The 26,732-nt window shown below is 45.2% G+C and overlaps 1 protein-coding gene across 4 annotated transcripts; it reads left to right on the top strand.

Annotated features, from left to right (window-relative positions):
• Positions 1–4: 4 nt before the first annotated feature.
• Positions 5–25,849, top strand: AREL1 (apoptosis resistant E3 ubiquitin protein ligase 1). 4 transcript variants are annotated; one of them, XM_051621342.1, is made up of 21 exons: positions 5–112; positions 671–779; positions 4,765–5,016; positions 6,160–6,219; positions 6,861–7,057; positions 8,673–8,910; positions 9,903–10,072; positions 10,154–10,334; positions 11,023–11,270; positions 14,062–14,139; positions 14,653–14,794; positions 16,280–16,401; positions 18,119–18,194; positions 18,571–18,680; positions 19,199–19,378; positions 19,532–19,657; positions 20,837–20,966; positions 21,053–21,111; positions 21,302–21,391; positions 22,372–22,547; positions 22,717–25,849. In XM_051621342.1, exons 4-21 carry the CDS (start codon positions 6,204–6,206, stop codon positions 22,817–22,819), a joined length of 2,442 nt encoding a protein of 813 aa, XP_051477302.1. In that variant the 5' UTR covers positions 5–112; positions 671–779; positions 4,765–5,016; positions 6,160–6,203; the 3' UTR covers positions 22,820–25,849. The 4 variants fall into 4 exon arrangements, with proteins under 4 accessions (XP_051477302.1, XP_051477299.1, XP_051477301.1 ...); XM_051621339.1 differs by having other exon boundaries at positions 6,861–7,087; XM_051621341.1 differs by lacking the exon at positions 671–779 and having other exon boundaries at positions 6,861–7,087.
• The last annotated feature ends 883 nt before the right edge of the window (positions 25,850–26,732 follow it).

Here is a 26,732-nt window from a genome sequence, read left to right as displayed (position 1 = left end):
CCCGGGAGGCTCCGGGAGCGGCGTCACTTCCGGACGCCGGCCCGGGGCAGCGGGGCCGCGCTGGTCGCGCGCAGGACCGGGCCAGACGCCGCGGCGGCCACCGGAGCCCTGGGTAACGGCGCTGCCCCGGGGGGGCGGGACGGGGCGGCGGGGCTCCCGGGGCTGCAGCCCGGCCGCCCCGCAGCGCTCGGGCGTCCCCTGGGGGCCGGTGGCGCGGCCCGGCCGCGGGCGGCGGCGGGAGGGGCGCGGGTGGTGCCCCGAGGCCAGCTCGGGGCCGCTGCGGAGCGGGATGTCCGGCAGCGGTGGGGGGTCACGGCAGGGACAGGCGGGGCCGGGGCTCCCGGTGAGCGGTGCCTGCCTCGGCGCGGCCGCCTCCCGTCGTCTCTTTTGGTTCGGCCGCGCCGTTCTCCCGGCGCAGCACGGCGGGGACCGGCGCCTGTGGAAGAGCCGCGGGGTTTGTCGGCCCCGGGCACAGCCGGTGCGGGCGGGAGGGGAGAATCCGCGGCACCCAGGGCGCCCCGCCCCCTTCTTGGCTGCCCTGCGGGGCTGGGGGGGTCTGCAGCCCGCTGTCCGAGGCGGGCTGGGCCGGGGTTTTGGGAGGATTTGCTGTGACGCTGCTGCGCTCCAGCTCGTGAGCTTCGGCACGAAAAGCAGTGGGCTGTCATTGTAGATCTCACCAGCGGTTGGGACCTGAAATCCTAGGAAACGAGCGTGTTTTTCAGCTGTGCTTTCTGCAGCTGTAATGCTGTGGTCTGACCTAACACACTGTTTCTGCAGAGGTAAGGAAACATTTCTCTACGTTCTTAGGCACTTGGTTTCTAGCACCCAGTGTGGGGAAGGGTGAGAGAGGCCTCCCTGTTCTGTTTCTCCTGCAAGCTTCTGGGATCAGAGACAGCTTGTGGCTCTTGGTATCTTCCAGATGCAACCAGTTTTATCTGTTGTGCTGGTCAGAAAAGCAGCTGTGCAGCCAATGAGGTACTGTGCAGGAGATTTTTCCTGAAGCACTGCCCTCAGTAGAAATGTGGCTGAGGCTCTAACAGGGAGAAATTTGAAACTGAAAGGAGAACTGGATTTGTTAGGCAATCCGCGGCTGAGCTTTCCGCCTGGGTGACTGTGCCACACTTAATTGTTGGTTGAGGAAACAGTTGGTGGAGTCCCCTTATGCTGCTTAAGTGACCTGAGTGGTTTGGGTGAAGGAAATAATCAAGGAGGAAGAGGATGATCTGCTTCCCCCACGGGTCTCTAGGGTGACAAGTGGCTGAATGTTGTGCCTTGGGAAGCAGATCTGGTGTCAAGACAAGACTGGCCTGAAAGCTGCCATCTGGCTGAATTGCTGTGTCGGGAGGAGCTGACAGCCCTGCCGGTGATTCAGTTGCAATGAGAAGGCCTTAGACTTAGGCAGTTGGCAAAATTCTCCCATATTTTTTTCCTCTGTTGCTGCTGTTTTATTTGGCTTGTGTCTAAATGCCTATGACAGACTCCAGCCCTTATGAGAGAATGACTGGTTTGTATGGACCATTGATGTGGCTTTTGTCCTTGACAGCTGATACTGGAGCCTGCTCAGTGCCTTTTGCACTGACTGTTCAGTCTTCTGTGGGTGTATTTTAAAGCTAGGTCCCCATGGGCATTCCTGTTTTTTGGTTTGAGCATGCTTTACTCTGTGTGAGAAAATACCAAGCCTTTTCACTTAAGAGACAATTGTAATCTTGTGTATGCCATGAAATGATCGTTCCATTGGTGGTGGACATTTGTGCATGTGGATCAGAGGATGTTCTGCACAGAGATGAAGGGTTCTTTCCACGTGGTTGGGTGAGGTAGTGTCAACCTGCAGAAAGGTTTTAAACCCATATTTCTTCTGAATTTTGGAACGTGTCAAGGGAGAGAAGTAAGGCAGATAAATTTGCCAGTACACCAGAAATCCTCAAGGGGCACAGCAGATTTCAGTAAATCAGTTCTGTGTAGCGTGCCCCCACCTGGCTTTGCAGCTGTAGCCATGTGAGTGTGCCATTATTGTGTTATAGTTCCTTTTGGACATGCAGCTACACTTGTACTTCCTTCTGGAGCTTTGCACTGTGTTTCCTCTGGCTTCACAGCAGCAGTGATAGAAACAAAATGTGTTCCCATTACTGGCCTTCCTTTCCTTGCTGACTTGAGAAAAGCAATCACACTAATATAGTTTATGAGTCCATGCTGTCTATCCCCATTATGCCAGAGTCAAACCAAGGTGAGGCTTTCCACATGCCCATTTTCCCTGTAGATGGCAGGAGACCATTGCTGTCCTTGGATCAAGATCACTAAGACCTGTAGGACAATTCAGTGCTTTTTTTTTTTTTTTTTTTTTTTTTTTTTTTTTTCCCAGCCTAGCTACAATGGCACTTTTTATTGCTGATTTTCAGAATTAATTTCCCAGATTGTTAGCTGGCAGTTCTTAGCACAGATACTGTTTTAATTTAGATCTGTATTCTGGTAAGTGAGCTGCAACATATCTTGGATACCAGCTACTTACAACTAGGTTCTTTACCCCAATATATCCCAGCTGCAAGAGCATCCTTGAAGCTGCTGGCACTGTGTATGCTAGGGGAAAGTTGACTGTGTAACAGCCACCACTCTGGTGGCCACCTGATTGGATGTCTAATTTACCACTTCATGGAGGGATAATAAAATGAGAAGTCGATGTGCTGATTGAGGGAGATAAGTACTTCCCTGTGTCCAGTGAGCTCTGCATTTCTGCAACCCACCTCAAGAGTCTCAGGCTTCAATTGACTTAAAAAACCCTTGTAGCTGAAATTATGGGATTTCTATGCTTTTGAGAGAGAGGCTGTGTGACTTGTGGTACACTTTATGGAAGGGAAAAAGTTAAAGACAGAAGCAGAAATAGATTTGGTAGATGAACCTGCAGGGCCAGTTTAGTGTTGATGTTTTTTCAGTGGCAGGAAGAGACTGGTTGGGTAAGATGCTGGTGGGAGATCTGTAGATTCCCAAACATTGGTAAGTTTCTGTAAAATTCCTTAGCTTTGTGGGGAGGAGCCAGAAACCTTCCGCAGCCAGGCCAAGCTGGTGCTGAGTTTCAAACAGGCATTTACAGAACATCTTGGATATGTCTGTTAAAGAACTAAAATATCAGAGAAGTGACCAGGTCTGTGGTTCTTAATACACAGAGATGTGAGTTTAGAAACCTGAAGCTTCATCTAGAATCATAGAATCATAGAATCCTAGGGGTTGGAAGGGACCTCGAAAGATCATCTAGTCCAACCCCCCTGCCAGAGCAGGGTCATCTAGAGCACATCACACAGGAAGGCGTCCAGGCGGGTTTTGAACGTCTCCAGAGAAGGAGACTCCACAACCTCTCTGGGCAGCCTGTTCCAGTGCTCTGTCACTCTCACAGTAAAAAATTTTTTTCTGATATTCACCTTAAACCTCCTATGCTCCAATTTGTATCCATTACTCCTTGTCCTATCACTGGTCATCACTGAAAAAAGCTTAACTCCATCTTCTTGACACTCACCCTTTACGTATTTGTAAACATTGATGAGGTCCCCCCTCAGTCTCCTTTTCTCCAAACTAAGGAGACCCAGCTCCCTCAGCCTTTCCTCATAAGGGAGATGTTCCACTCCCTTAATCATCTTTGTGGCTCTGCGCTGGACTCTCAGAATGAGAATTTATGCCCTGGGGACTGCAACACTGTTTACTCAAGCAGATAAAAAAAGAAAATAGTTGAGTGGGTAGGATTTTCCTTGAGATGTGACAGAGGAAAGAGGGAGAGTCTGGTCGCTTCTGCAGTGCAATCAGAGAGCTCTGTGCATTTACCTGTCCATTTTCATATGTGTTAGAGAGCTTAGTGGAAGTGCAGAGGAAACCAGATCTGTATGATTATTGGGTTGGAGGGAAGTAAGAGACATCTGAAGAGGAAGGTAGATGAGAGGGCAGTAAGGAGAAGGTGGCATCTGAGGTGGTGGTATGACAGGTGGGAGAAGCACATTGCTTACATCCCTAGAAGAGGTGACTGTTTGCAGACAGCTGCTCTGGTGAGCCTGTTCATTTCATTCTCACTCCTTTATATAATCTGTGTTCTGAATGAGTAGATACTGACTGTGTAGGCTCTGTGGCTTTTCTTCTGGCGTATTTCCTGATTTTTGTGGGCTCCATCTATCCTTGCTATTATATTATTATTTTTTTATCTCAATCCTGACAGTAAACTGACATTTAGTGGCTAGTTCTGCTGAAACTGAATTACCTAATGAGGATACCAGTTTCCTGAATATGTAAAACAGCAGCAGCAGCAAAATAAATAAATAAATCTAGTTTGCTTTGGGGTCCAAGAACTTTCAAAGATTTTTTTTTTTTTTTTCAGGCTTGACTATAAACAGCCCTCTAGATCTGGGCAAAATCAGTTTGTGACTACTACATGGCATTTTGTGGGGTGTGAAGGCTTGAAGTGGTAGCTGATCCTTAGCACTTCTGAATAGCACACAGGTTCTTAGCTGCTCCCATGTGAAAACCATGAACCTGATGAAGCCTATGGAGGCAGGATGGATCTTGAACCTGCTGGTTTCAGGGGGTCATAAAATGAAAAGACTGTGACAGGTGGAGGTTGAGGATATACTGCAGCCTCGCACCTCATCAACAGCAGTACCTTTATAGCACCTCTCCTATGGACTTGACATCTAGTGGTCCTCTTGCATCTTACAGCTTTCATGTGTTTCAACTTGCTAGATAGAGAAGATCTAAATTTTCTTTCTCCTTTTTTTTTTTTTCATTTTCCAGGAAAGCTAGCGAACAACAGGTTTCAGGGAGCAGCATTGCAGGCCAGCCCTTTTCCACAAAAAAGAATAAATTGTTCTGCTCAAGTCCTTAGCTTTCAGCAGTGATTCTGTGATGCAGCTTTCTCCTTCTCTGATAATCTCCTGTATGGCCTCTTCTTGCTGACGTTTGCCCCAGTTTTGGGCACAAAGACGAAGAACTCTGGAGAATGGGCACCTCCCTTTCGGCTTTTAGAACATGGGCACTTGTGTGAAGGTATGTCATTGCTCTTTGACTGGAGGGATGGAGTATCTGTGGAGGCCAACAAAGGGGATTTGCTGGGCTGGAAAGTCATGGCTATTGTTGGGGAGAAATACCACATTTAAGCTTCCTGCATGCTGATATCCATTGCTGCTGCTGTTGAGATGACTGATTAATAAGTCCCCTTTTGTTTGTTTAAAAAAAGAAAAAGCGGCTTCAATGCACATCGTAGCTCCTCACTAACTGAATGGTGACACAGCGAGCTATATTGTATGCATTAGTGTATGCCAAATTGTTTGTCTAATTGTCTCAGATGTTCCTGGCTGCTGCTCTTGTTCCATCTGTCAGTTGTGTCTTATCAACCAAACAGCATGTTGTTTTTCTGGGTGTGGTTGTTTTACTACATGTTTGTTTAGCAGTCCCCTCAGTGACAACTTGATTCTAGATTGGTGTCATTAAAAATGGTTGTAATCTTAATAGTGTACAAAGCCAAGATTTTAGCTTATGTGTTGATGAGCAAGAGTTTCAGCAGAGACCATCCACTTTGCAGAAGTGAGTAGGAAAATAGAGATGGACTGTGTTCTGGTTGCATTCATACTTTCTGTAGTAGAGTTACAGCTCTGCCCTAGAAGGATTTCATTTGTTCTGAACAAATGGGGATGATCTTGTCCACAACCCTTCCATTCCATAGCTTTTCTTCTAAGGTTGCTGGTTGAGGGTCAGCTTCTGTCCATTTTTTAGTGGTGACTCTGTGATGTGCTTTCACGGAAGACTAGAAGTTAACTTTGTGACTTGGAGAAGCAAGTAGGTGTGAGAGTTTGGATGGGTGGCTTTCTGCCACTGCTGTTGAAGCTGGTCATCTTGCAAATAATAGCTCCTTCTCACAGTACCCAGAGCCTGATCTCTGAGGATGATATGTTGTCCTTCTTATAGATTCCTGAATTTGAATGGGAATCTGTGATGGAGGGAGAATTGTTCCTTGAAGCATGCTGTGCTGTTTGCTTTTTTTACAGTGTTATGGAATAATGCTTTAGGGATGTCCTTGGAGAGGAAGAAAGATGATTGATAGGTATTTGTCTGAGGAATCATTAATTAAATTTAGGCCAATGTGTGTGAGGAAGAGTCATTGGACTGGACTTGGCCTATTTTGTGTTCTAGATGCAGCTGTGATCCTCGGCTGTGTGTCTCACCGAAGGGACCTGATGTTTTACATTATTGGTAAGTGAAGGAAAGGCTGCCACTGTATTTGTTGACCTCTCCATAGACTTTGGAAGGGTTTCGTGAAAGCCTATGCTTTCAGGTTAGTTCAGAGTCCACCTAACAAACATGAAGTTGCTGTCACCCCACACTGTGCCCACCACTTGGCAGACTTGCCTCTCCACCATTCTTCTTGTTCCTATTCCATTGACCTCACTCCTAAGCCATCCCCTTACTTTTTCTTTTGAGAATTAGTGCAGGGTTGTTGCCTCCGTGGTGCTTCTTAATTGAGTCTTAATGTGATATGCAGGGTTTGTGTGATTCTATGACTGTTTCCCTTAGAGGAATCTCTGCAGTTCTGATTTGCAGCTCCAAGGGAATTCTGTGCTTCTTCTGGGTTGTCTGCTAGCAATACCTGAGACTCTACCATTTTTATCTATTTCACCTGTTTGCAGTGTTTTAAGGGACTTGTTACTCTCTAACCTTACCTGTAGCATAACACAAACCGTAAATTTTCACTGAATAGCTTCTGCCTTTAACACCTAATTTGCAGTTGAGTAGAATGTCATTAATCAAAAGCATCTTGGGCTGATGCAGAGGGGATTTTGGTGCCTGACTTTGCCGTGCTGCTGCAACCACCTTCTCTTCTCTCCTTGCTGCAGGTGGGATCACGGTATCTGTGGTAGCTTTCTTCTTCACCATTAAGTTCCTCTTTGAGCTTGCCGCACGTATAGTCAGCTTCCTTCAGCATGAGGACCGGGAGCGCCGAGGGGAGCGAACTATCTATGACTACGTGCGAGGCAACTACCTGGATCCCCGGTCCTGCAAAATCTCCTGGGATTGGAAGGACCCCTATGAGGTGGGCCATAGCATGGCCTTCCGAGTGCATGTAAGGGAATATTTCTGTTTCCATGCAATTTGGGGGGCAGGAGTAGAGGTCTGATGTAGGGGTGGGCTCTTCAAATGTTCTGTATCTGGGCTAAGCTGAATGTAACTTACGAGTAGGAAAGCTATCTGTTTATGTCTTCTGCTTCCAGTGACTGTGTTGCAGAACTTCAAGTGCATATCTTAGGTTTGCACTCCTTAAAATCTTATCTGCCTCTCTTTAGAATCCTCTGAAGAACTGGAGACCAGGCTTGACCTATCTACTGTTTTTTTTACAGGGGAGAGAGTGGGCTGAGCCTTGCCTTTAACAAACTTGGTGCTATGTTTTGGTTGTGCAGCTGAATTTGGGAGTGGGCATTTTATCAATCCAAGAGCTGTAAAGCTTCATGGTTGCTCCCCATTCTTCCAAAATTGCGTGTTATTCTGCTTGACCTGGAAAAACCTACTAAGGACTCTTGGTTCCCTTCAATCCCAAAAGGCCAAGTCTAGGGCAGTGGAGCTACATGGAGAAAGTTTTAACAAATTTTGTTGGGCTCATGTGTCCACCTTTCTGCCTCACCTTCCTCACACTCAGAAGAGTGTCAAAATAAGAAGGGTTCAGCTAAGTTGCCATACCCATCCTCTTGGGAAGGTGAGGAAAATCCTTCTGCTTGAGCGTGAGTGAGGAGTTCTAACTCCAGGGCAGGCAGTGGAAAAAGAGCTGAGGGGAAAGGGATTGTTCTGTTCCTGCTGTTTGAATTTATTCCTTTCACCTTACTGACTGTCACTCATGGCAGCTCCAGCAGTGTGCCCTTGCACTTCATGCTTGTTTCCCATTTGCTTATCCCTTGACTCATCAACAGTAGCTGTCACGTGCATTAGTTTCTCCCGCTGACAGTCAAGATCCATACTCCTCCAGGCCCTGCACCCTCCCTTATTTAGAAATGGGATAATAGTAACCTTTTGCTGACTGCAGGCTGGTGCAGGTGGCTGGCAGGATCTGGCCCACAAGCTGCTGGCTCTTGAAGAGCCATGCACATAGGGTTTCAAGCTGTGATTCTTTCTTTGTAAGGAAGTACTTGTTGAAGTATGCTACCTTCTGAAATTGTCCAGTACATCATTTCTGTGATTGAGCTGCCTGTGATTTTACCTTAACACGTTGTTTCTGTGCTCATGCTTCTTGTCAGTTCCTTAGGTCAGCATCTTCTCCACACTGCTTTCTATCACAAGCTGATGAGAGCTTTTCCAGAGCTCAGCTGTACAAATGGACAAGATCTGCTTGTTTCTCTGAAAGGATGTGGCTTCGCTTTTTCCTTTCACGAGTGGATTGTCTTGATTTCTGCTCTGGCATTGCAGAGAAGAAATGCCTGGAGGCATGTTCTTTTCAGGGCACTCATTAGAACCCCAGCACAAAAGAGAATGAGGCAGCTCAATGCCCACTTGTGACTTGTTCTCCTGGGAGAACACAGTCTGTGTGACAGAGCTGGCTGGTATTTTTTTTCCTTTGCCAAGCTGGGGTTCTTGCCCTTGCTTCCCCAAGGCAACTTGCTTTCTCTTCCTCTGTGCACTGCATATTTTTGCTGACCTGGACTTTTCCATTTCCCATGCAGTTATTCTATAAAAATGGGCAACCCTTCCCTGCTCACCGGCCTGTGGGGCTGCGAGTTCACATCTGCCATGTGGAGCTAGCAATTGATATTCCTGTAACCCAGGAAGTTCTTCAGGAGCCTAATTCCAATGTGGTGAAAGTGGCCTTCACTGTGCGCAGGGCTGGGAGATATGAGATCACTGTAAAACTCGGTGGCTTGAATGTTGCCTACAGCCCCTACTACAAGGTGTTCCAGCCAGGTAAGGTCTAAGTGGCCCTCTGCTGATGCAAAGTAGATTTGAAGGTAATGGAGGCAGTTAGATAAATGTGTTTCCAGCTAAAATCGGTAGGTGACAGGGAAAGGGTTACCCTTCACCATTTTCCTCTTGCCATGTATAGATCCCAGCAATTGACACATGACTAAAACTTAGTTGTGACTACCAGTACGTGGCAAAATTGAAACTGCCTTACAAAATAAGTCATTAGTGCTCCTTAAACTCCCTAACCACTTTTTAAATGCTCTTCATTTTGTATTAACTTCTTCAAAATCCATCTACTAGTCAGAGGATGCCTTTTGTGAAAGTATTGAGTTATTTGTATCTGAATTGGAAATGCTGTCATGATTCTTCCTTTTTCAAATACCCTACTCTATTCCCTTAAGCTCCTGGAGCAGCTGATACCTTTGATTATACACTACTTAAAAAACATTCCCTTTTTATCCATTTTAAACTTGTATCCTTCTACTTTTGTTTTTTGATCCCAGTCAGCTTATTTTGTATTTCATGTGCATGTTCATTGAAAGTGCCCCTATTCCATTACATTGTGAATAGATGTGAAGCTTGCTAAGATACCCCTTCAGAAAGAGGAAGCTCAGATTTAACTCAGGTACTTTCCAGGCTAGCATTTGTTTGGTAAGCTGAATTTGGAGGTTTCCTTGGATATCAGCTGACTTGTACTTTGTATGTGCAAGGGGAGCAAGTTCTGGAGCTTAAGGTTAGAATGGTGGAAAAAGCATTCTTTAGCAGGCTAGTAACTGGGTTTGCTTTACCAGTATTGAGTTTCTCACCCAAGGCAACCCCTGTGCACCACACTATGTAATTCAGTGCTCAGATACTTTGTTTTTTGAATGTAAGGGCATAGAATATGTTTTGATCCATTTTCAAGGATATTGTGCCCCTAGTTTCTTTTCCTTTTAACTTTGTAGCTTCACCTTGGAATTTGTTTGACTCTAAACTGTTGTTGTCTGCTTCAGGGATGGTGGTTCCCTCCAAAACCAAAATTGTCTGTCATTTCTCCACTCTGGTGCTGACATGTGGGCAGCAGCACACTCTGCAGATAGTTCCCAGAGATGAGTATGACAATCCCACCAGCAATTCTGTGTCCCTGATAGATGAGCACAATTACAGCCTCTCCATCCATGAGGTGAGTGCAACCTCATCCCCTGCTGCTTGACTTCAGGTGAGCTAGAGAGCCCCCCCCTCTATAAATTTGTTTTCTGTTTAGCTGGGTCCTCAAGAAGAAGAGAGCTCTGACGTTGTGTTTGAAAAGTCTGTGGTGTCCAATCGGCAGACTTGCGAAGTGTTCTTCCGACTCACTTTGCACTCTCGGGGGTGTTTCCACGCTTGCATCTCCTACCAGAACCAGCCCATAAGCAATGGTGATTTTGACATCATTGTTCTAAGTGGTGAGTCAAGACCTACTCAGTATTTGTTCTCTGGGTGTCCTTTTGCTAGATGGTTTGCATACTTGCGTAGCAGAGCTAAATGTGGCTTCCCTGCAGGCTGCCCTTGCTTAATTGCTCAGGGAATGCCCATTCATTAAACATGCTAACATAAATGAATTTGCTGCTGACGAGGGAGATCTCCGAAGGCTGATACTCTGTTCCATCAGCAGATAAAAGCACAAGAGACAGACCTCTGAAATTAGGCAATTTTTATTGCTTGCTAGTACTTGGCATCTGAGCCATACCATAAGTGAGCCAGTCACGTATTCTATGTTAAGTTATATAGGTAAAGAGCACTGCTTTTTTACGAGTTTATAATGCCTGGTTTCCTCAGGAGTGAGCCAGTCTGCAATGTGACTGTCTATGCCTTCAGGCTGGTGCTCTGAGGCAGAGGTTCTGTATGCCTTTTTTCATTTTTTTCTTGAACCAGTCAACTGAAGTCAGGACAGTCCAACTGCTGTCTTGAAATCTTTTAATCCCATTCCTAGGTTCTCTTTATCAGTTTCACTTGACCAGGTTTTTCTTTGGGTGTGTAGCCTTTTCTTTAAAAATCATAGTAACTAATTTGGTGATGGTCTGTGGATTCTTTCCTTTTTGGTTCTGGTCTCCGTTAAGATTTACACAACTCTCTTTTATCTGTTCCCCTCAGAGAATGAAAAGAACATTGTAGAACGCAATGTATCCACCTCAGGTGTCAGTATTTACTTTGAAGCCTACCTTTATGATGCTCCTAGTTATACCAACACTCAGTGGCAACTTCCACCAATGCACCTGAGCTCCTCCCAGCGCCGTCCTTCTACTGCAACTGAGGATGAAGAGGAAGATTTTCCCTCTGACAGCCAAACCCCTGAGAAAGTCAAGAAACCTAAAAAAGTGTACTGCTATGTGTCACCTAAGGTAGATGTCACAAAGTAACCACTCTTGAATGCGTGTTTAAAGTTCGCTGCGGCTGAAGACACTTCTTGGGCCCTATATCTTAGCTTCAGATTTAGGTGTCTCAGATTTGGTTAAAAAAGGTTTGCCTAAGGCTAGGAGCTCATGGCTGAGAATAATTTTAAAATGCTTCTAGAAGCTTTAGGACTTGAGATCTAGGTCTGATCCAAACCCTACTGGGAATTTTTTCACTGTTTGTTCTATAGATCTCTGTTTGCCTTTTCTTTGCTCTGGTGAGGTCAGACCTGCAGTTCCCATTCTCAGTTTTTGATACTTGTAGATTGGAACTTAGAGGAAAATGCTTTTCAGATTTTAGGTCTATGTCATATCTCCTGAAGGTTTCAGGGAAAAGAAAAGGAAAAAAAATGGTCAGTGGACAGGGTAAATGTCTGGCTAGAAGAAGCAGGATTCAAGGAAGTCAAGAGAAACTGAGGATTCTCTAGTAGTAATAATATGTTAACAGAAAGTATTACGCCTGACTATTGCAATCGGAGAAACCAGAAAGAAGATTCCATGAAATCTACTAATACATTTAAATTCACCTTGACAATATTCAGCCAGGGTGTTATGAGAGCTGACTGACATCATTGCAAGTCTGCACTCCATAATCCTTGAGAAGTCATGGAGATTGGGTGACATCACAGCAGACTGGAAGAAGGCTAATGTGACCCCCAATCTACAAGAAGGGCTTAATCGAGGATCCAAGTAATTACAAGCCTGTCAGTCTTACTTGGGCCCATCGCTGTATATTATCTTCAGAAGTGATCTGGATGATGGAATCAAGTGTACCCTGATGGGTTTTGCCGACAATACCAAACTGAGTGGGTAAGTGGACACTTCAGAAGGAAGAGCCACCCTGTAGGAAGACCTGGATAGACTGGAAGAGTTGGCTGACAAGACCCTTATGAAGTTCAATGAAGAATTGTAAGGTCTTGCACCTGGGAAGACATAATCCAGGAGTGCAGAACAGGCTGGGATCTGCCTGGCTTGGGAGCAGCTTTGTGGAAAGGGATGTGGGGATCCTGGTGGAGACAAGCTCAATATGAGGGAACAGTGTGCTGCAGTGCAAAGAAAGTTAATGGGATGCTGGGTTGCATCAACAAGTGTATCACCGGCAGAGATAAAGAAGTCATCATCCCACTCTACTCAGCACTTGTCAGGCCACATCTGGAATACTGCATTCAGTTCTGGTCCACACTATACAAAAAAGATGTGGACAGGCTGGAGAGGGTCCAGAGAAGGGCTCCAAAGATTATCAAAGAACTGGGAAGCCTGTAGTATGAGGAAAGGCTGAGAGAATTGGGTTTGTTCAGCCTTGAGAAAAGAAGGCTTAAGGGAGACCTTATTGCCATGTTTTGGTATTTATAGGGTAGGTACAAAGAAGATGGAGACTCCCTTTTGACAAGGAATTACATGGAAAAAATGAGGGGTAATAGGTACAAGTTAATCCTAGGGAGATTCCACTTGGACACGAGGAAAATTTTTCACAGTGAGAAGAATCAGCCATGGGAATAATCTCTTCAGGGAAGTGCTGAATTCCCCAACATCGGACACTTTTAAGATTTAACCGGACAGGGTGCTGGGCCATCTTGTCTAGACAGTGCTTTTGCCAAGAAAGGTTGGACTGGATGATCCTTAAGGTGTCCCTTCCAGCCTGGTCCCTTCCACTGTTGTATGATTAATCTACCAATCTGAATGCATTCTGAAAAATGCAGTGATAGATACCCAAATGAAAGACTAATCCAGGAATTGCTTTTCTGACAAATGGAAAAAGAGGGCTGAGCAACACTTACAGGATGGAAGGACGTTGCTAGAGATTTCTAAATCTCTGCTGCATGTGGGTCTAAGAACTGAGCTAGGTCCTCATGACCTCAGCATCCTGTCATCCCTGAGGCATTGTTCTGGACTTTTGTACTCTTTTCTGTTGCATTACCTGGTAAAGGAGGTCACCAGAAGTGAGTACTGTTACACATTCCTGTTAGGTGCCAAAGTTATTAAAGTGATTCTGATGCTTGCATAATTGTATCCTTGGATATCTCTCTATATACCTAGAGCATCTGTTCTGTACAGTAGATAGCTGTAACTGTTCTGTTATCTTTGTTTCTGGAGAAATGTTGCTCCAGTTGCTGCAGCTAGAATAGGCTTGTGCAGGAATGGTTTTGTGTTTTGTCTAAGGATGCTAAAATTTCATCTTAACTAGCTCTCCAGAAGGTGACAGTTCCACAGTTAGTAGTCATTTGTTCTGGCAGAAATACACTGAGAGGAAATTTCTGCATTCTTCTGGATTTAGCAATTGAAAGTGCTTTTTAAAAGTTCTTTGAAATGGTTGTGAAAAATAGGGAGTAGCAATAATAATTCTGTTAGGCAGTGGGACTTTTCAAAACCTTTTATTCAGTGCATTGCAGTCTTGTCCTGATTTCAGCTTCTCAAGTGTACTTAAATTACCTGCCAGTTAGACTGGAAATGTTCTACTGAACACAATGGCTTACTGCTGTAAACTGTGTCATGTTGGTATGCCACATGCATTGTAAATGCATGCAGTGAGGTCTTACTGATAAACTGCTCACAGTTCTTTACTGCTTTAAAGGTTTTTATGTATTTTGCCAGAGGGGGATGTCACCAAATGTTGCAGAAACCCATCCCCAGGGTTGGAGGGAAGTCTGGTCTTTTGGATCTGTCTTGTGCCTTGTGTTTCAGGGACAACCCTTAATAGATGCATGACCATTAATATTTTATTTTCTTTGTGGTTACTCAGCAATTCTCCGTGAAAGAATTCTACCTGAAGATCATTCCATGGCGCCTTTTCACCTTTAGAGTATGTCCTGGCACAAAGGTGAGCATCTTTCTTTGTAGCTGTCACTGCATCTCCACCTTACTAGCTTGTGGGCCTTGTGAATGACAGTCTGATTTTTGCTTTTAGAGAGAGGGGCTGCCACCCACAGAGCAACCTTTTGTTGCACAAAATTCAGACTTCAGAATTCCCTCTCAGTGCCTAAATTCTGCTAATATGTATCAATAGGAGTCAGTTGTATCACTTCTTCCTGCCTTTTGTCCCAATCCTAGGCAAAAATCTAGATTTCTTTTGCATTTCTCTTGCTTTTATTTTTTTTTCCTCTTAACTGTGCTAAAATGCTGTGATTGTGTCTACTGAAACCCCGAGGCTAGGGTGTGAAGTCTGAAGCAGGCTCTTAACTGGAATCCTGATGCTTGACATAGTTCCTGTTATCTGTATCTGCATGGGTGAGCAGAGAAAGTCTGAGAGTGCAAGTGGTGTTGCTCTGTTTACTGAACGTGCTGTGCCTTCTGCATGGTGGGTTTACTCTTTCTTGCATCTTTTTGCTGCTAGTTTTCGTACCTTGGTCCTGACCCTGTGCACAAATTACTGACACTGGTGGTGGATGATGGGATCCAGCCCCCTGTGGAGCTCAGCTGCAAGGAGAGGAACATCTTGGCAGCCACTTTCATTCGCTCTCTGCATAAAAACATAGGTAAAGGGGTGATGAGGTGGGTACATTAGTCAGGCAGTTAGCACTTGAGTCTTGTAGTTTCCCTTGGAAATTAAGATTGTCAGCACTGAATGACCTCAATGAGAAGAACTCTAATTCCTGGAGTCTCATGTTCTGTTTCTGTTGGTGCTTCCAATGCATGTATTTCATCATGACAGTGGTCCACTTGACAGATGAACCACTCAGTGGATAAATATTTGCTGGATGGCCACACCAAGAGTTGTGGTCAATGGTTCAGTGTCCAAGTGGAAAGAGGTGATGAGTGATGTTCTCCAGGGGTCAGTATTGGAACCAGTGCTATTTAACATCTCTGTTGGAGACATGGACAGTGGGATTGAGTGTATCCTCAGCAAGTTTGCTGATGATACCAAGCTGTGTGGAGTAGTTGACACCTTAGAGGGAAGGGATGCCATCCAGAGGGACTTTGACAGGCTGGAGAGGTGGGCCAGTGCCAATCTCATGAAGTTCAATAAGGCCAAGTGTAAGGTCCTGCCCCTGGGTCAGCACAACCCCAGGCACAAATACAGGCTGGGGAGAGAATGGCTGGAGAGCAGTCCTGAGGAGAAGGACTTGGCGGTGGTAATAGGTGAGAAGCTCGACATGAGCCGCCAGTGTGCGCTGGAGCCCAGAAGGGCGGCCACATCCTGGGCTGCATCAAAAGAAGTGTGGCCAGCAGGGCCAGGGAGGGGATTCTGCCCCTCTGCTCTGGTGAGGGCCACACCTGGAGTACTGTGTACAGCTCTGGAGCCCTCAGCACAGGAAAGACATGGAAAGGGTCCAGCAGAGGGCCACAAAGATGATCAGAGGGTTGGAGCACCTCTGCTATGAAGACAGGCTGAGGGAGTTGGGGCTTTTCAGCCTGGAGAAGAGAAGCCTCCAGGGAGACCTCATAGTGGCCTTCCAGTACCTGAGGGGGGCCTACAGGAAATCTGGGGAGAAAGTTTTTACCATAGAGTATAGTGATAGAACTTTCAGTTTTAAGCTGAAAGAGGGTAGATTTAGGTTAGGTATTAGGAAGAAATTCTTCACCGTAAGGGTAGAAAGGCACTAGAATACGTTGCCCAGAGAGGTTGTTGATGCCCCATCCTTGGAGGTGTTCAAGGCCAGGTTGGATGAGGCCTGTGCAGCCTGGGCTAGTGTGAGGTGTCCCTGCTTATAGTAGGGAGGTTGAAACTAGATGATCTTAAAGGTCCCTTCCAACCTTAACCATTCTATGATTCTATGATCATACTAGCTGTTGCTTTTCAGTTTGGCTTTTCTGTCAGGGTCTTAAAAAATGCACCTGTGAGTATCTGTATGTCAGCAGGACTACCTGCAAACTGCCTTTAGAGTTCTTTTTCCAAACTTTGCTGTAATAAACTCATCCTTAGGCTGTTAAGCTGACCTATGCAGTTAGTCTTAGGAATGCCTTCTGGATGTTCAAGGTGTTGACAGCTAAGGCTTGACTGAAACTCTCCCTATTTTCAGGAGGCTCGGAGACCTTCCAGGACAAAGTGAACTTCTTTCAGCGAGAGCTACGTCAGGTGCATATGAAAAGACCTCACTCAAAGGTCACACTGAAGGTCAGCCGTCACTGCCTGCTGGAGTCGGTGAGTGTACAGGTCACTTTGCTGAAGCCCAATGCTTCTTCCATCACTTTTCTTCTGCTCAGACTCTAAAGAGATCCAAACTGGCATGTGCTAGGGCAACCATGCTGAAAACTATTAGTCCATTTGTTTCAAGGCAGATACCAGTAGACAGCTTCAGATGGGAAAAATTAAAAAAAAGTAATCTCAAGGTAGCTGCTCTGTGTTCAGGTTTGGTATTGTGTGGGATGCTGTGTTCCTTCTCTACAGACAGTAAGATCAGATCAATTTCTAAAGTAATTAGGAAACTTCACCTCTGATAAATTTTCAAGGAAATCCTCAAAGTAAATCAAGCCCTGAGATTGTCTAGGGTAAATGCATGCTTAGCGTGTCCCCACTTTACATTGGAACCTGAGGCCCAGAAAGAGACTGTCTACCTGGACCAGATTTGGAAGCAGAACCTAGAAGCTCTGAGTATTTACTGTTGTTGTGGTACAAAGCCATTAAATGAGATAAGCTGACAAGTTGGGGTACTGAGCTGCATGCATGATACTCTTGCATCAACAGGCTTCTCGTAGTGGTTCAGTGTGATGATAAAATACTCTGTAGAGTCCTTGAGTTAAGTCTTCACTGATGGTGACCTGAGCTGATGTGTTTCTGAAATAGAGTTTAATAAAGAGTCATGCATATTATACAGTTCTCACTGACATTCTAAATACTGTGTACACAGGGCAGGCAGTTATCCTGGCTTATTGTTTCCATATGTGTTTCACAACAGTAATGTTATGAAGATGGAAAAGAACATTTCTGGAGAAAGCAGGAGTGGCTGGGATTTTCCTTGTTTTGCTCTCAGTAAATCTGTTTTGAAATATTTTCTGCACGTATGAGTTTGCAGTGTTTACGAGGTTATGTTTTGGTTAATAGCTTGCTACAGAATGACTTCACTTCTAAATGGTATTCCTATGACTATTTTTTTCTGCTATTTTGGAAATTCCTGTGCTGTCAAGAGCATCAGTGTTACAGCCTAGTAAGACAAAATAAAATAATGCCATCATAATAAATGTAAACTTCAGTGTCCAACATTGACAGGCACAAGTGAACGTGACCAATGTGTTTATTAGCCCAGAGGTGTTACTAGTGTGGTGCTTTAAGCTGTTTGAAGATGAGCTGAGCAAAAGCTGCTGGTATGACTGAGGACTTGTTGTGTAGCTTTTAAAATATTCTTTAATTGCAATCCAGAATTGGGACACACAAGTTCTAGGCACTTGAAATATTTTATTACTTTTTTGCATCGTGACTTTCTTTAGGTATGAACTCTGTGAACCCTCCAAGCTATTTTCTGATGCTCTCTGGAACGTTCCTTTCTTAAATCTGACTCGTGGGCTGACAGTGCTTTACAGAAATTGCTCCTTCCCACAGGCATTTTAATACTTTAAACAATGCTGTACTGCAGCCTTGAGAGGGATACATCTGTGCTGTGCTAAGACCTCACCCTGGTTTTAGGATGAGCTGTATTTATGTGGATAATGTGTTTTATAATAGAAAATGAGGAATTGGCTTCTGTGGCTTTGGACAAATAAGAATTAGACCTCAGGAGTTCGTAACTTGTACTTCAGAGTACTAGACTGTATTTTGGTTTTTGTGTTGCTCAAATTGCCTGTACATATGCATAGGATTGCCTGTTGGTTACAGAGTGCTAAGCACTAATGGCTGCTGCTATTTTGTTCTCTTTTTTTTGCAGTCTTTTAAAGCAACACGGAATTTTTCTGTTTCTGACTGGAGCAAAAACTTTGAAGTTATTTTTCAGGATGAAGAAGGTGAGTCATCCTGTGGATATATTTGAGGAGAAACAAATTACTCTGAAGTAGTTTCAGTCTGAAATTCTGGTTTCTTGTGGTAGGACTATCCATTGTGGCTTTCCAGCCATTGCACTTTCTCACTGATGTTAGTGAATTATCCTGCTGGTACTTTTCTATTCTATTCCTACTTTACACAGATACCTGAAGCCCAAATAAAAAGTATTAGGACTAGGTCTGGGAGCAGAACCTAGGGTTCCGTAATCCCTGTCTGTTGCTTTTTTGCTATGGAGCTGCTCACTGCAATGAGCTCTCATGTCAGGTCATACTAAGCAGCATGCATGAAACTGTCTTGAATTGATGACCCATGGATGACCAAGCTTGTTTTATCTTGTAGCTTTGGACTGGGGAGGTCCACGCAGAGAGTGGTTTGAGCTCATCTGTAAGGCATTATTTGATACCACCAATCAACTCTTTACCCGCTTCAGTGATAACAACCAGGCCTTGGTGAGTCTGCAGTTCCTATGCTGCATGCGCAGAACTGTGTGCACTGACATGCTGCTGGTTAAATAATGCTGTGCTGCTGCTGAATTTAGTAAGTGGTGTGTGACTTTAGCCATTCTTCAGCTTGCCTGCACAGTCACTTCCGGTGCCTTTCTCAAAGCTTTACTTAATTGACCCATTGAAGTGTCAAAGAACTGGCTGGATGAACAGCAGAGGTTAGCCAGTCAGCAGGAAAGGCTGTTTTTTCTGGGCAAGAGGAGGTGGCATCAGAGTGTCTAGAGGTTCTGTTGCTTCTGGATGTTTCAGAATCTATTTCTCCTCTCATACAGCTTCTAGCCTGGGCATGGGATATATTTTTTATTCTTCCTAGGCAGGCTCAGGCATTTTATTTCTGTTGCTTGGCTTTGAGGATATTGCACTAAAGCTCCTGGGGCAGCCTGAGAGAGATGCAGTGACTTGACTTGCTATTTGTGCTAGTCTTGCCTGCTACTTGGATACGTCATTTTGCATCCTCTTTGCAGGTGCATCCAAATCCAGGACGTCCCACATATTTACGACTCAAACTGTATGAATTTGCAGGCCGCTTAGTAGGGAAGTGTCTTTATGAATCATCTCTGGGAGGTGCTTACAAGCAACTGGTTCGAGCTCGCTTCACCCGATCCTTCCTGGCTCAGATCATAGGACTTCGTATGCACTACAAGGTAAAGCTTCCCAGCCTTGTCTGAAGCCTGTATTGGTGTGGGGAGAGGTTGGAAGTTGGTCTGGTAGAAGTACATCCAGAATCCTGGTTAACTATGTATGTTGGTTTTTTTTTCCTCCCCTCTATGTCTCTGCCTTCTTTTTCTTTCACACAGTATTTTGAAACAGATGACCCAGAATTCTATAAATCCAAAGTTTGTTTCATACTGAACAATGATGTGAGTGAGATGGATCTGGTCTTCGCTGAAGAGAAGTACAGCAAAACAGGACAGCTGGAGAAGGTGAGGGAGTCAGTTCCTGAACATGGAACAGTTTAACCCCTTCTGTCTGTAGCAGGGAAGAGCTTGTGCTTGACCAATCTGATAGCCTTCTGTGATGGCATGATTGGCTGGGTAGATAGGGAGAGAGAAGTGCATGTTGTCTACCTTGACTAGCACAAGGCTTTTGACACGGTCTCCCATAGAGAAGCTTAGGAAGTGGGGGTTAGATGAGTGGGACAGTGAAGTGGATTGAGAAGTGGCTGAACGGCAGAGCTCAGAGTTGATCTGTGATCTGTGGCATGGAATCCAGTTGAGGCCTGTAGTTAGTGGTATCCCCCAGGAGTCAGTACTATGTCCTGTCCTGTTCAACACATTCATCAGCGACCTGGTTAGGGTTTGACCTCCTGGGGAGTAGCTCTGCAGAGAAGGACCTGGGACTCCTGGTGGTCAGCAAGTTAACCAATCTGCCCTTGTGGCCAAGAAGGCCAGTGGTAACCTGGGATGCATTAAGAAGAGTGTGGCCAGCAGATTGAGGGAGTTTATCCTCTACTCTGCCCTAGTGAGGCCACATCTGGAGCACTGTATCCAGTTCTGGGCTCACCAGTTTAAGAAAGACAAATAACTACTCAAGACAGTACAGTGAAAGGCTACAAAGATGATCAGGAGACTGGAGCATCTCTCTTACGAGGAAGGACAGAGATCCGGTCTGTTTAGTCTGGAGAAGAGTGAAAGGGGCTCTTATTCATGCTTACCGCCCCCTACAGGTATCAAGAGGATGGGGCCAGACTCTTCTCAGTGCTGCCCAGTGGCAGGACAGGGCAGTGGGCACAGGCTAGATTACAGGAAGTTCCATCTGAACATGAGGAAAAACTTCTTTACTTTGAGTGTGACAGAGCACTCAAACAGGCTGCCCAGAGTGGTTGTGGAGTCTCCTTCTCTGGAGATACTAAAAACCTGCTTGGATGTGATGCTGTGCCACCTGCTCTAGGTGAACATGCTTTAGCAGGGAGGTTGGACTAGATGATCTCCAGATATCCCTTCCAACCCCTTACCATTCTGATTCTGTAGCTCTGCTTTATGCCCCAGAAAACTGAGCTTACTCTGGAGCAGTAGCTCCTTGGTTGGGTTTATTCTCATTGGGAGTTAAGGTTTGGGGAGTGCTGCTGGTCATACTCACATCAAGTGATCTCCTGTTTTCAGGTTGTGGAACTGGTGACAGGAGGGGCTCAAGTACCAGTGACCAATGAGAACAAAATCTTGTATCTAAATCTGCTTGCACAGTACAGGCTGGCCAATCAGGTTAGAGAAGAGGTGGATCACTTCCTGAAAGGTAACAGGCCATCTACTTCCTGCTCCATGCTATCTTTATCTCCCAGGGGATGGCACTTGCTGTTCTTCTCTCATCATCTCTTCCAGGTCTTAACGAGTTAGTTCCTGAGAACCTTCTGGCTATTTTTGATGAGAATGAGCTTGAGGTAATTGTTGCCTCCCTAAGCATCTCTACCCTTACTTTCCCTCCTCTCTGACAAACAAAGTGCTTTCTGGATCTGGAATAAGGCCAAAATATTTCTTTTCTAAACACTTGAAATGTTTGTAATTTGCACAGTAGCTATTGCCTTATTTCCCTGGCTCCTGACTTTCTGACTGCAGACTCTTGCCTTCCAGTTGCTTATGTGTGGTACTGGAGATATCAGTGTCTGTGACTTCAAGGCACACGCTGTAGTGGTAGGAGGATCTTGGCACTTCCGGGAGAAGGTAAGTGGAAAGATTTCTCCCTCCTCCTTGCTGAAACCAGTTATCACAGCTACAGCAGAGGACAACTTAAACTGGGAAGAGATTTCTTGATTGGAAATTAGGCTTCCAGAAGGACAAACTGAAATATTTGAGGGTCAGGAGTAGAACTGCACACATTACAAAATTATGTTTCCCCCAAGAGAGATCCTTCAGCCTGGCTGACTAGAAATGATGCTTGATCAGCAGGTAAGAGTCACCAGCAGTGGTCTTTTTGAGAAAATCCAACAAAACACTAAGTAAGAGTGGCTTAGCAGGAAATCAGGAGGAATTGGTGGGAATAACTGCTACTGAAGATGTTCATGGTGATATACTTATCTCTAAGGGATGCTTGAAGATTGTATTTGAAGCCCATGTCAAGTGTTTGGAATTCAGTGCTGTGGCAAAGACTACTGATGTAGTAGTCTAAATTTGTACCCTGTAATTGTTCCCATCCCTTCCTGCCTTTCCTGGTGGGAGGGGTATGGGAATGGTATCAGCTTCATTTAGAAAAATAATGGAAGCTGCCAAAGCACCCAAGATAAAAAGAGATTGGGAGTAGAAGCTTCTAGCTGTGACATTGGGATGGTTCTACCTTCCTGCAAAAGTACCAGAGGATGTGAAAAAGCAGAAGATTAGCATAGTGCAAGAAGAGAATGAGCTTCTGTCTTGTAAACCTACCTTGTTGCTGTTCAGGTATTTCTAAAAATAAAACTTCTGTGGGGAGAGCATAAGTCTTTCTGCTTTAAGGGAAAGGACTGGTGGAAGGTAATAGCATGGGACATCTCTTAACTGATAAGAATGTAATACTTGCCTCTATGTGTCATCCTGGTAAAACAAAAATGTTCTGACTATTAGCAGAGCACTTGCTTGCAAGGACAACTGACTGATCTTCTTACCACTTACTTATATGCTTATTTCATTTGCTTGGCTGACCTAGCTTTACCTTTCCTGTTTCCTAACAGGTCATGAGGTGGTTCTGGACCGTGGTCTCCAGTTTCACACAGGAAGAGCTGGCCAGGCTCCTTCAATTCACAACTGGCTCCTCCCAGCTGCCCCCAGGAGGGTTTGCTGCACTCTGTCCATCTTTCCAGATCATCGCAGCTCCAACTCACAGCACTTTGCCAACAGCCCACACTTGGCAAGTATCCTGGGGTGGAAGGACTTTCTGCATTGTGCTTTTGGGAGCGACACCACCTGCAACATGTAGTGTGTGTGACACTCACGTCAACCCATCTAAAAGCATCTGATGGGGATGGTCTCCTCTCAGATCTAGTCTGAATGGATTTTTTTTGTTGTTTGTTTTACAGTTTTAACCAGCTGTGCCTCCCTACTTATGACTCCTATGAAGAAGTGCACAAGATGCTGCAGCTAGCTATCAGTGAGGGCTGTGAGGGCTTTGGCATGCTGTGATTTCCCCTTTCCAGGACACCAGTTAGCCTCCTGACTCTTCGTGGCAAGACCCAGGTTTAGTCCTCTGCTTGTTTTCCTTTCCTTCACATGGGCAATGGAGGCAGAGCAAACACTCTATGTAAAGGAATTTATCATCCAGAAGATGTCACGTGGCCTTTCTGTATCCCAGATATGTCATCAAAAAGCTCATTAAAAAAATGAGTTTTCCCTCATACTCCCTTTGATTTAATGTGAAACAGGAAAAGGACTGTGATGCATTCATCAAGATATTGCACTTGATTTCCCTGCACACCCATCCTTCAATAAGAAGATGAAGTTCATAAACAGAAGTTTCAGTGAGGCAATGAAGATCTGCTGGGCTACCTTTACATAGCTCTGTGGAAGGGGGAAGACCAGCATGGAGGTCTGCTGGAAGCCTGGCTCGTGGAAAGCCTTAGTAACTTTCCATGTCTTGGCTTAACTCCCCCAGTGATGCTCCCTGATGCTCATCTAACTCTGTGGCTTATGAAGACTATAGGGTTGTCCATCTTTTTAACACCTGACCCAGAAGGGTTTCTGGTTCTCTTTCTACATCTTGCTCTGGATGCTGCTGTTGCCTGTGCCACAGAGAAAAATGGGCAGTATCCACTGAGGGAGTAACTCAAAGAGGAGAACAATCTTGTGGGAGCACAAGTGCTGGCCCTGACAGTGATCCTGTACTACCTCCACCAGGGTCCAGCAGCAGAAGCATCCTTCTCCAGCAGTGGCTGGTAATGAGCCTCTGCAAATGAACTGGAAGAGGATTTTCTCCTCCAGTTAGTGTTTCCAACAGTTGATGTTGCACAGGAAGTTGTCCAATGCCCTTGCCTTCTTTTCCCTTTGCAGGAGAGAAAGTAGGGGTGTGTGTGTGATCCCTCAATGCTGAGCACCAATGCCTATCCCATATTCACCTTGAGGGTATGTATGTTATATGGTAACAGTGACAGGTCAGTAAGCAGCTACAGTGTGCATTGAGCTTGTGTTTGCTGTTGGGATGACAGTATTGGGCAGAACATGGTACCTCCAGCCCAGCATTCACAGGGTCTTGGCTTCTACCTCTATCATGCAGCAGCCTGAGTCTTCTCTTTCTCTACTGCATTTCAGACAGAATTTCCAGAGGGGTGCTGATGCCTGGAGAGCAGCAGCTGGCTTTCTGTCCTTGCAATCTTCCTCCCTTCTTTCTTCAGTTCTCCTTTCCTCCTGTTCCATTCATTCAGTGCTGCTGGAAAGCACAAAAAGTTAACTAGAACTTCACTCAAGTGATCACTCAACAACCTGCACTAAGCATTGTCTGGCTTGTGGAGAGAGGAGTGGGCAGGCCAGCATGGCAGTAAGCTTATGATTGGGGCGTTGCTGTTGCTGGCAGAACCTTCAGCCCTTCCCAGGGAAATAAAGGGAAGTGGAATCTGGGAATCTTTGAGTTCTTCAGTGAAGGAATATTCAAGATCTTTAAGTTCTAAGCAGTCCCTTAGTTCAGGTCAGGAGTCCGATGCATGCAGGTGTCCAAGTGTGAGAAACCTGCATTGCTAGTGCCAGCAAGGTAAGCTTTTGCTGGATTTCTTCAGAATGGAGCCTCAAACTGGCATCCCTGAGCTAATTTTAGAAGGCTGTATTAGATAAAATGTCACATCATCCTCTTCAGTCCCTTTCTGCTGTCCTCAAGCTGATCTGGGCAGAATTCTGCATGATGTGGATATTTTAAGTACATGTGTGTGCTTTTTCAGTATAGTTTAGCTGAATTGTCTAGGAATTGAAGGGAAACATTCTGCATCTAGAAAATGTTTTTAAGGCAGCATCTTAGCCATTCTTGGGCTGAGTGTGTTACTTCTATACAGAAAAATATAAGCCATTTTGGTGCCAAAAAGCAGCCAGCTGAGCATTGAGACTACTCAGGGGGATTTGTTTGCCTTGTGAATTCACTCCTTCCCTGGCACTGAGATGCTGGGAGGCTGCCAGTTTGAGAGTTGCCACTGTTGTGCTCTGACAGATCAATTGAGTAGTGGCTCTTCTCCCTTTTTTAGTGCAGGCTCCATTCTGCAAGGTCCTGAACTCCTTTGGGTGGAGACTATGGTACCATTTTATTTACACTGCAGATGGTTTCCATGGTCAGCAGAGTTACAGCTCCTGTATTCCCCATGCCACCACTTCACTGCTTTCTCCAGGGACCCAAAGGAAGTGGTGGTGTTTAGCTTAACTCCTGTTTGTTGGGAGGTGTAGCTTGGTGCTGTTCCCACATTGTAGCCTTGTCTTGCAGTTTCACCTGGTGAGGGTGTTTCCAGCTTTGTAACTATGGGCGAACTCTGCCAGTGACATCTTCCTCAGGAATCTTCTCCCTTCTCTTGAGCTGGACTTTTTTATTCTAAGGACAAAGTAGCTGGACATTGGGCAGTCTTCCTCTGCTGGAAAGAGCTTCTAAATGCTTCTCGTTGCATTGCAGTCAGCACCCCATGCTTCCCAGCAGTTGTGCAGATGCCAAGGACTTTCTTCTTAATACAAGTGCAGTCAGACTGTGATGGGTGCTACACATCACAGGTGCCACAGGCTCCTAGCTGGTCCTGTGTTCCTGAGATCCATCACAATGTTTCTAAACTTGTCTCTGGCTTTATACCCCTTTCCCAGTGCAATCACTTTTTGTGCTGCCCCTAACACTGGCAATGGGGATGTGCTTAGGTCACCCATACAGTATGTTACTTCTGGCAGAGGCTCGTTACTTTTCTTTTTACCCTTTATTTATTCCCACTTAATAGAGGCCATTCTTTAGGATCCTGGTATCATCTCAGACAGGTTCCGGGTTTCCTGAAGCTTCTTTGAGGTGCAGAGGGCCTGTCTTCAGCCTGCACCTGTGGGCCATGTTGCATGTTTTTAAAAACCAGGAGCTGTGGATGATAAAGGTCAAATCTTAGTTCCCACTGGTGAATTTATGGCAGAGCTCAGCCAAAATTTGGAAGCCTGTGGTTGTAGTAGCTGATTTTGTAAATAGTTTGTATAATAAATAAAATATTTTAAAAATGCTGCCTTCTCAGCTCGGCATTCTTTTGGGCCTGTACAGAGGGAATCAAACAGATTAGTCCTGTCTATGGGCGAGGAGCATCTCCAGGTCTTCAGGTGTCTCAGTGAGGTCTGCTGCAGGGGGGAGAGGATGATTCTCCAGGCAGCCTTTCAGGCTGTCTGACTGAGCTTCTGGGAAGAGGCACAACTCTGGCCTGAGGCTCACAGGCTACTGTAAGGCATCTCTGCAGTAGGCTGGAAAATGGGCTGAAGCAGCTGTTAATGCCAGAAAGTATTTTAAGGACTTTTTCATGTAAACTAATAGTGCAGTTGGTTCAATTACTTTTTCATCTCACTGGGTATTCCTGACTCTTTGAGCTGTGGGTATTTGTACTGCTTGTGCTTCACTGTACTGACAGGAGGGTTAGATGAAGCCAGGAGAAGAGGGAGTGTTTGAGTCTTTTGCACCTTTTTTAAGTTGTACAAAATACTTCAGAAATTGTAGGGTGGAAACAATGCACCTGCGAGTGTCTGCTAACAAACAATAGAGTAACTGGTAAGTTGACAGCCTGTTGCCTTCAGGGGCAATAGCCAGTTTCTGTGGTTCTATGAGCTTTGAGCTGTTCTTAGCTCTGACAAAAGGCAGTCCATTTATCACTGGTTTTCCTTGGACTTTTTAAAATTTTGTAGCCTAGGGATTAACATATTAACATAGTAACTCTAAAACTAACTAAAAATTAACTGATAAATGCTTGAGAAGATTCTGCAGCATGATGTGATGTCCATTAACATTGCTGCCTGTAGAATGATGAAAGTTTCCTGGGCTGTACAAAGTTTTAGCCTGTCTTCAGCCAGCATAGCATTGGCTGGCTGCATGCATTCCACCTTGAAATTAGGCAGATGTTCT

Source organism: Apus apus, chromosome 5, assembly GCF_020740795.1.
Source record: "Apus apus isolate bApuApu2 chromosome 5, bApuApu2.pri.cur, whole genome shotgun sequence".
NCBI lineage: Eukaryota > Metazoa > Chordata > Aves > Apodiformes > Apodidae > Apus > Apus apus.
The sequence above is the reverse complement of the archived record's forward strand: the minus strand, read 5'-3'. Positions and strand labels throughout refer to the sequence as shown.

What these genes read in the sequence shown, in the direction of transcription:
- AREL1 (XM_051621341.1), top strand. An exon ending in ACTGCTATGTGTCACCTAAG is followed by an intron (nt 11,271 to 14,061) that starts GTAGATGTCACA and finishes GTGGTTACTCAG; the next exon opens with CAATTCTCCGTGAAAGAATT. An exon ending in TTGATGAGAATGAGCTTGAG is followed by an intron (nt 21,112 to 21,301) that starts GTAATTGTTGCC and finishes CTTGCCTTCCAG; the next exon opens with TTGCTTATGTGTGGTACTGG.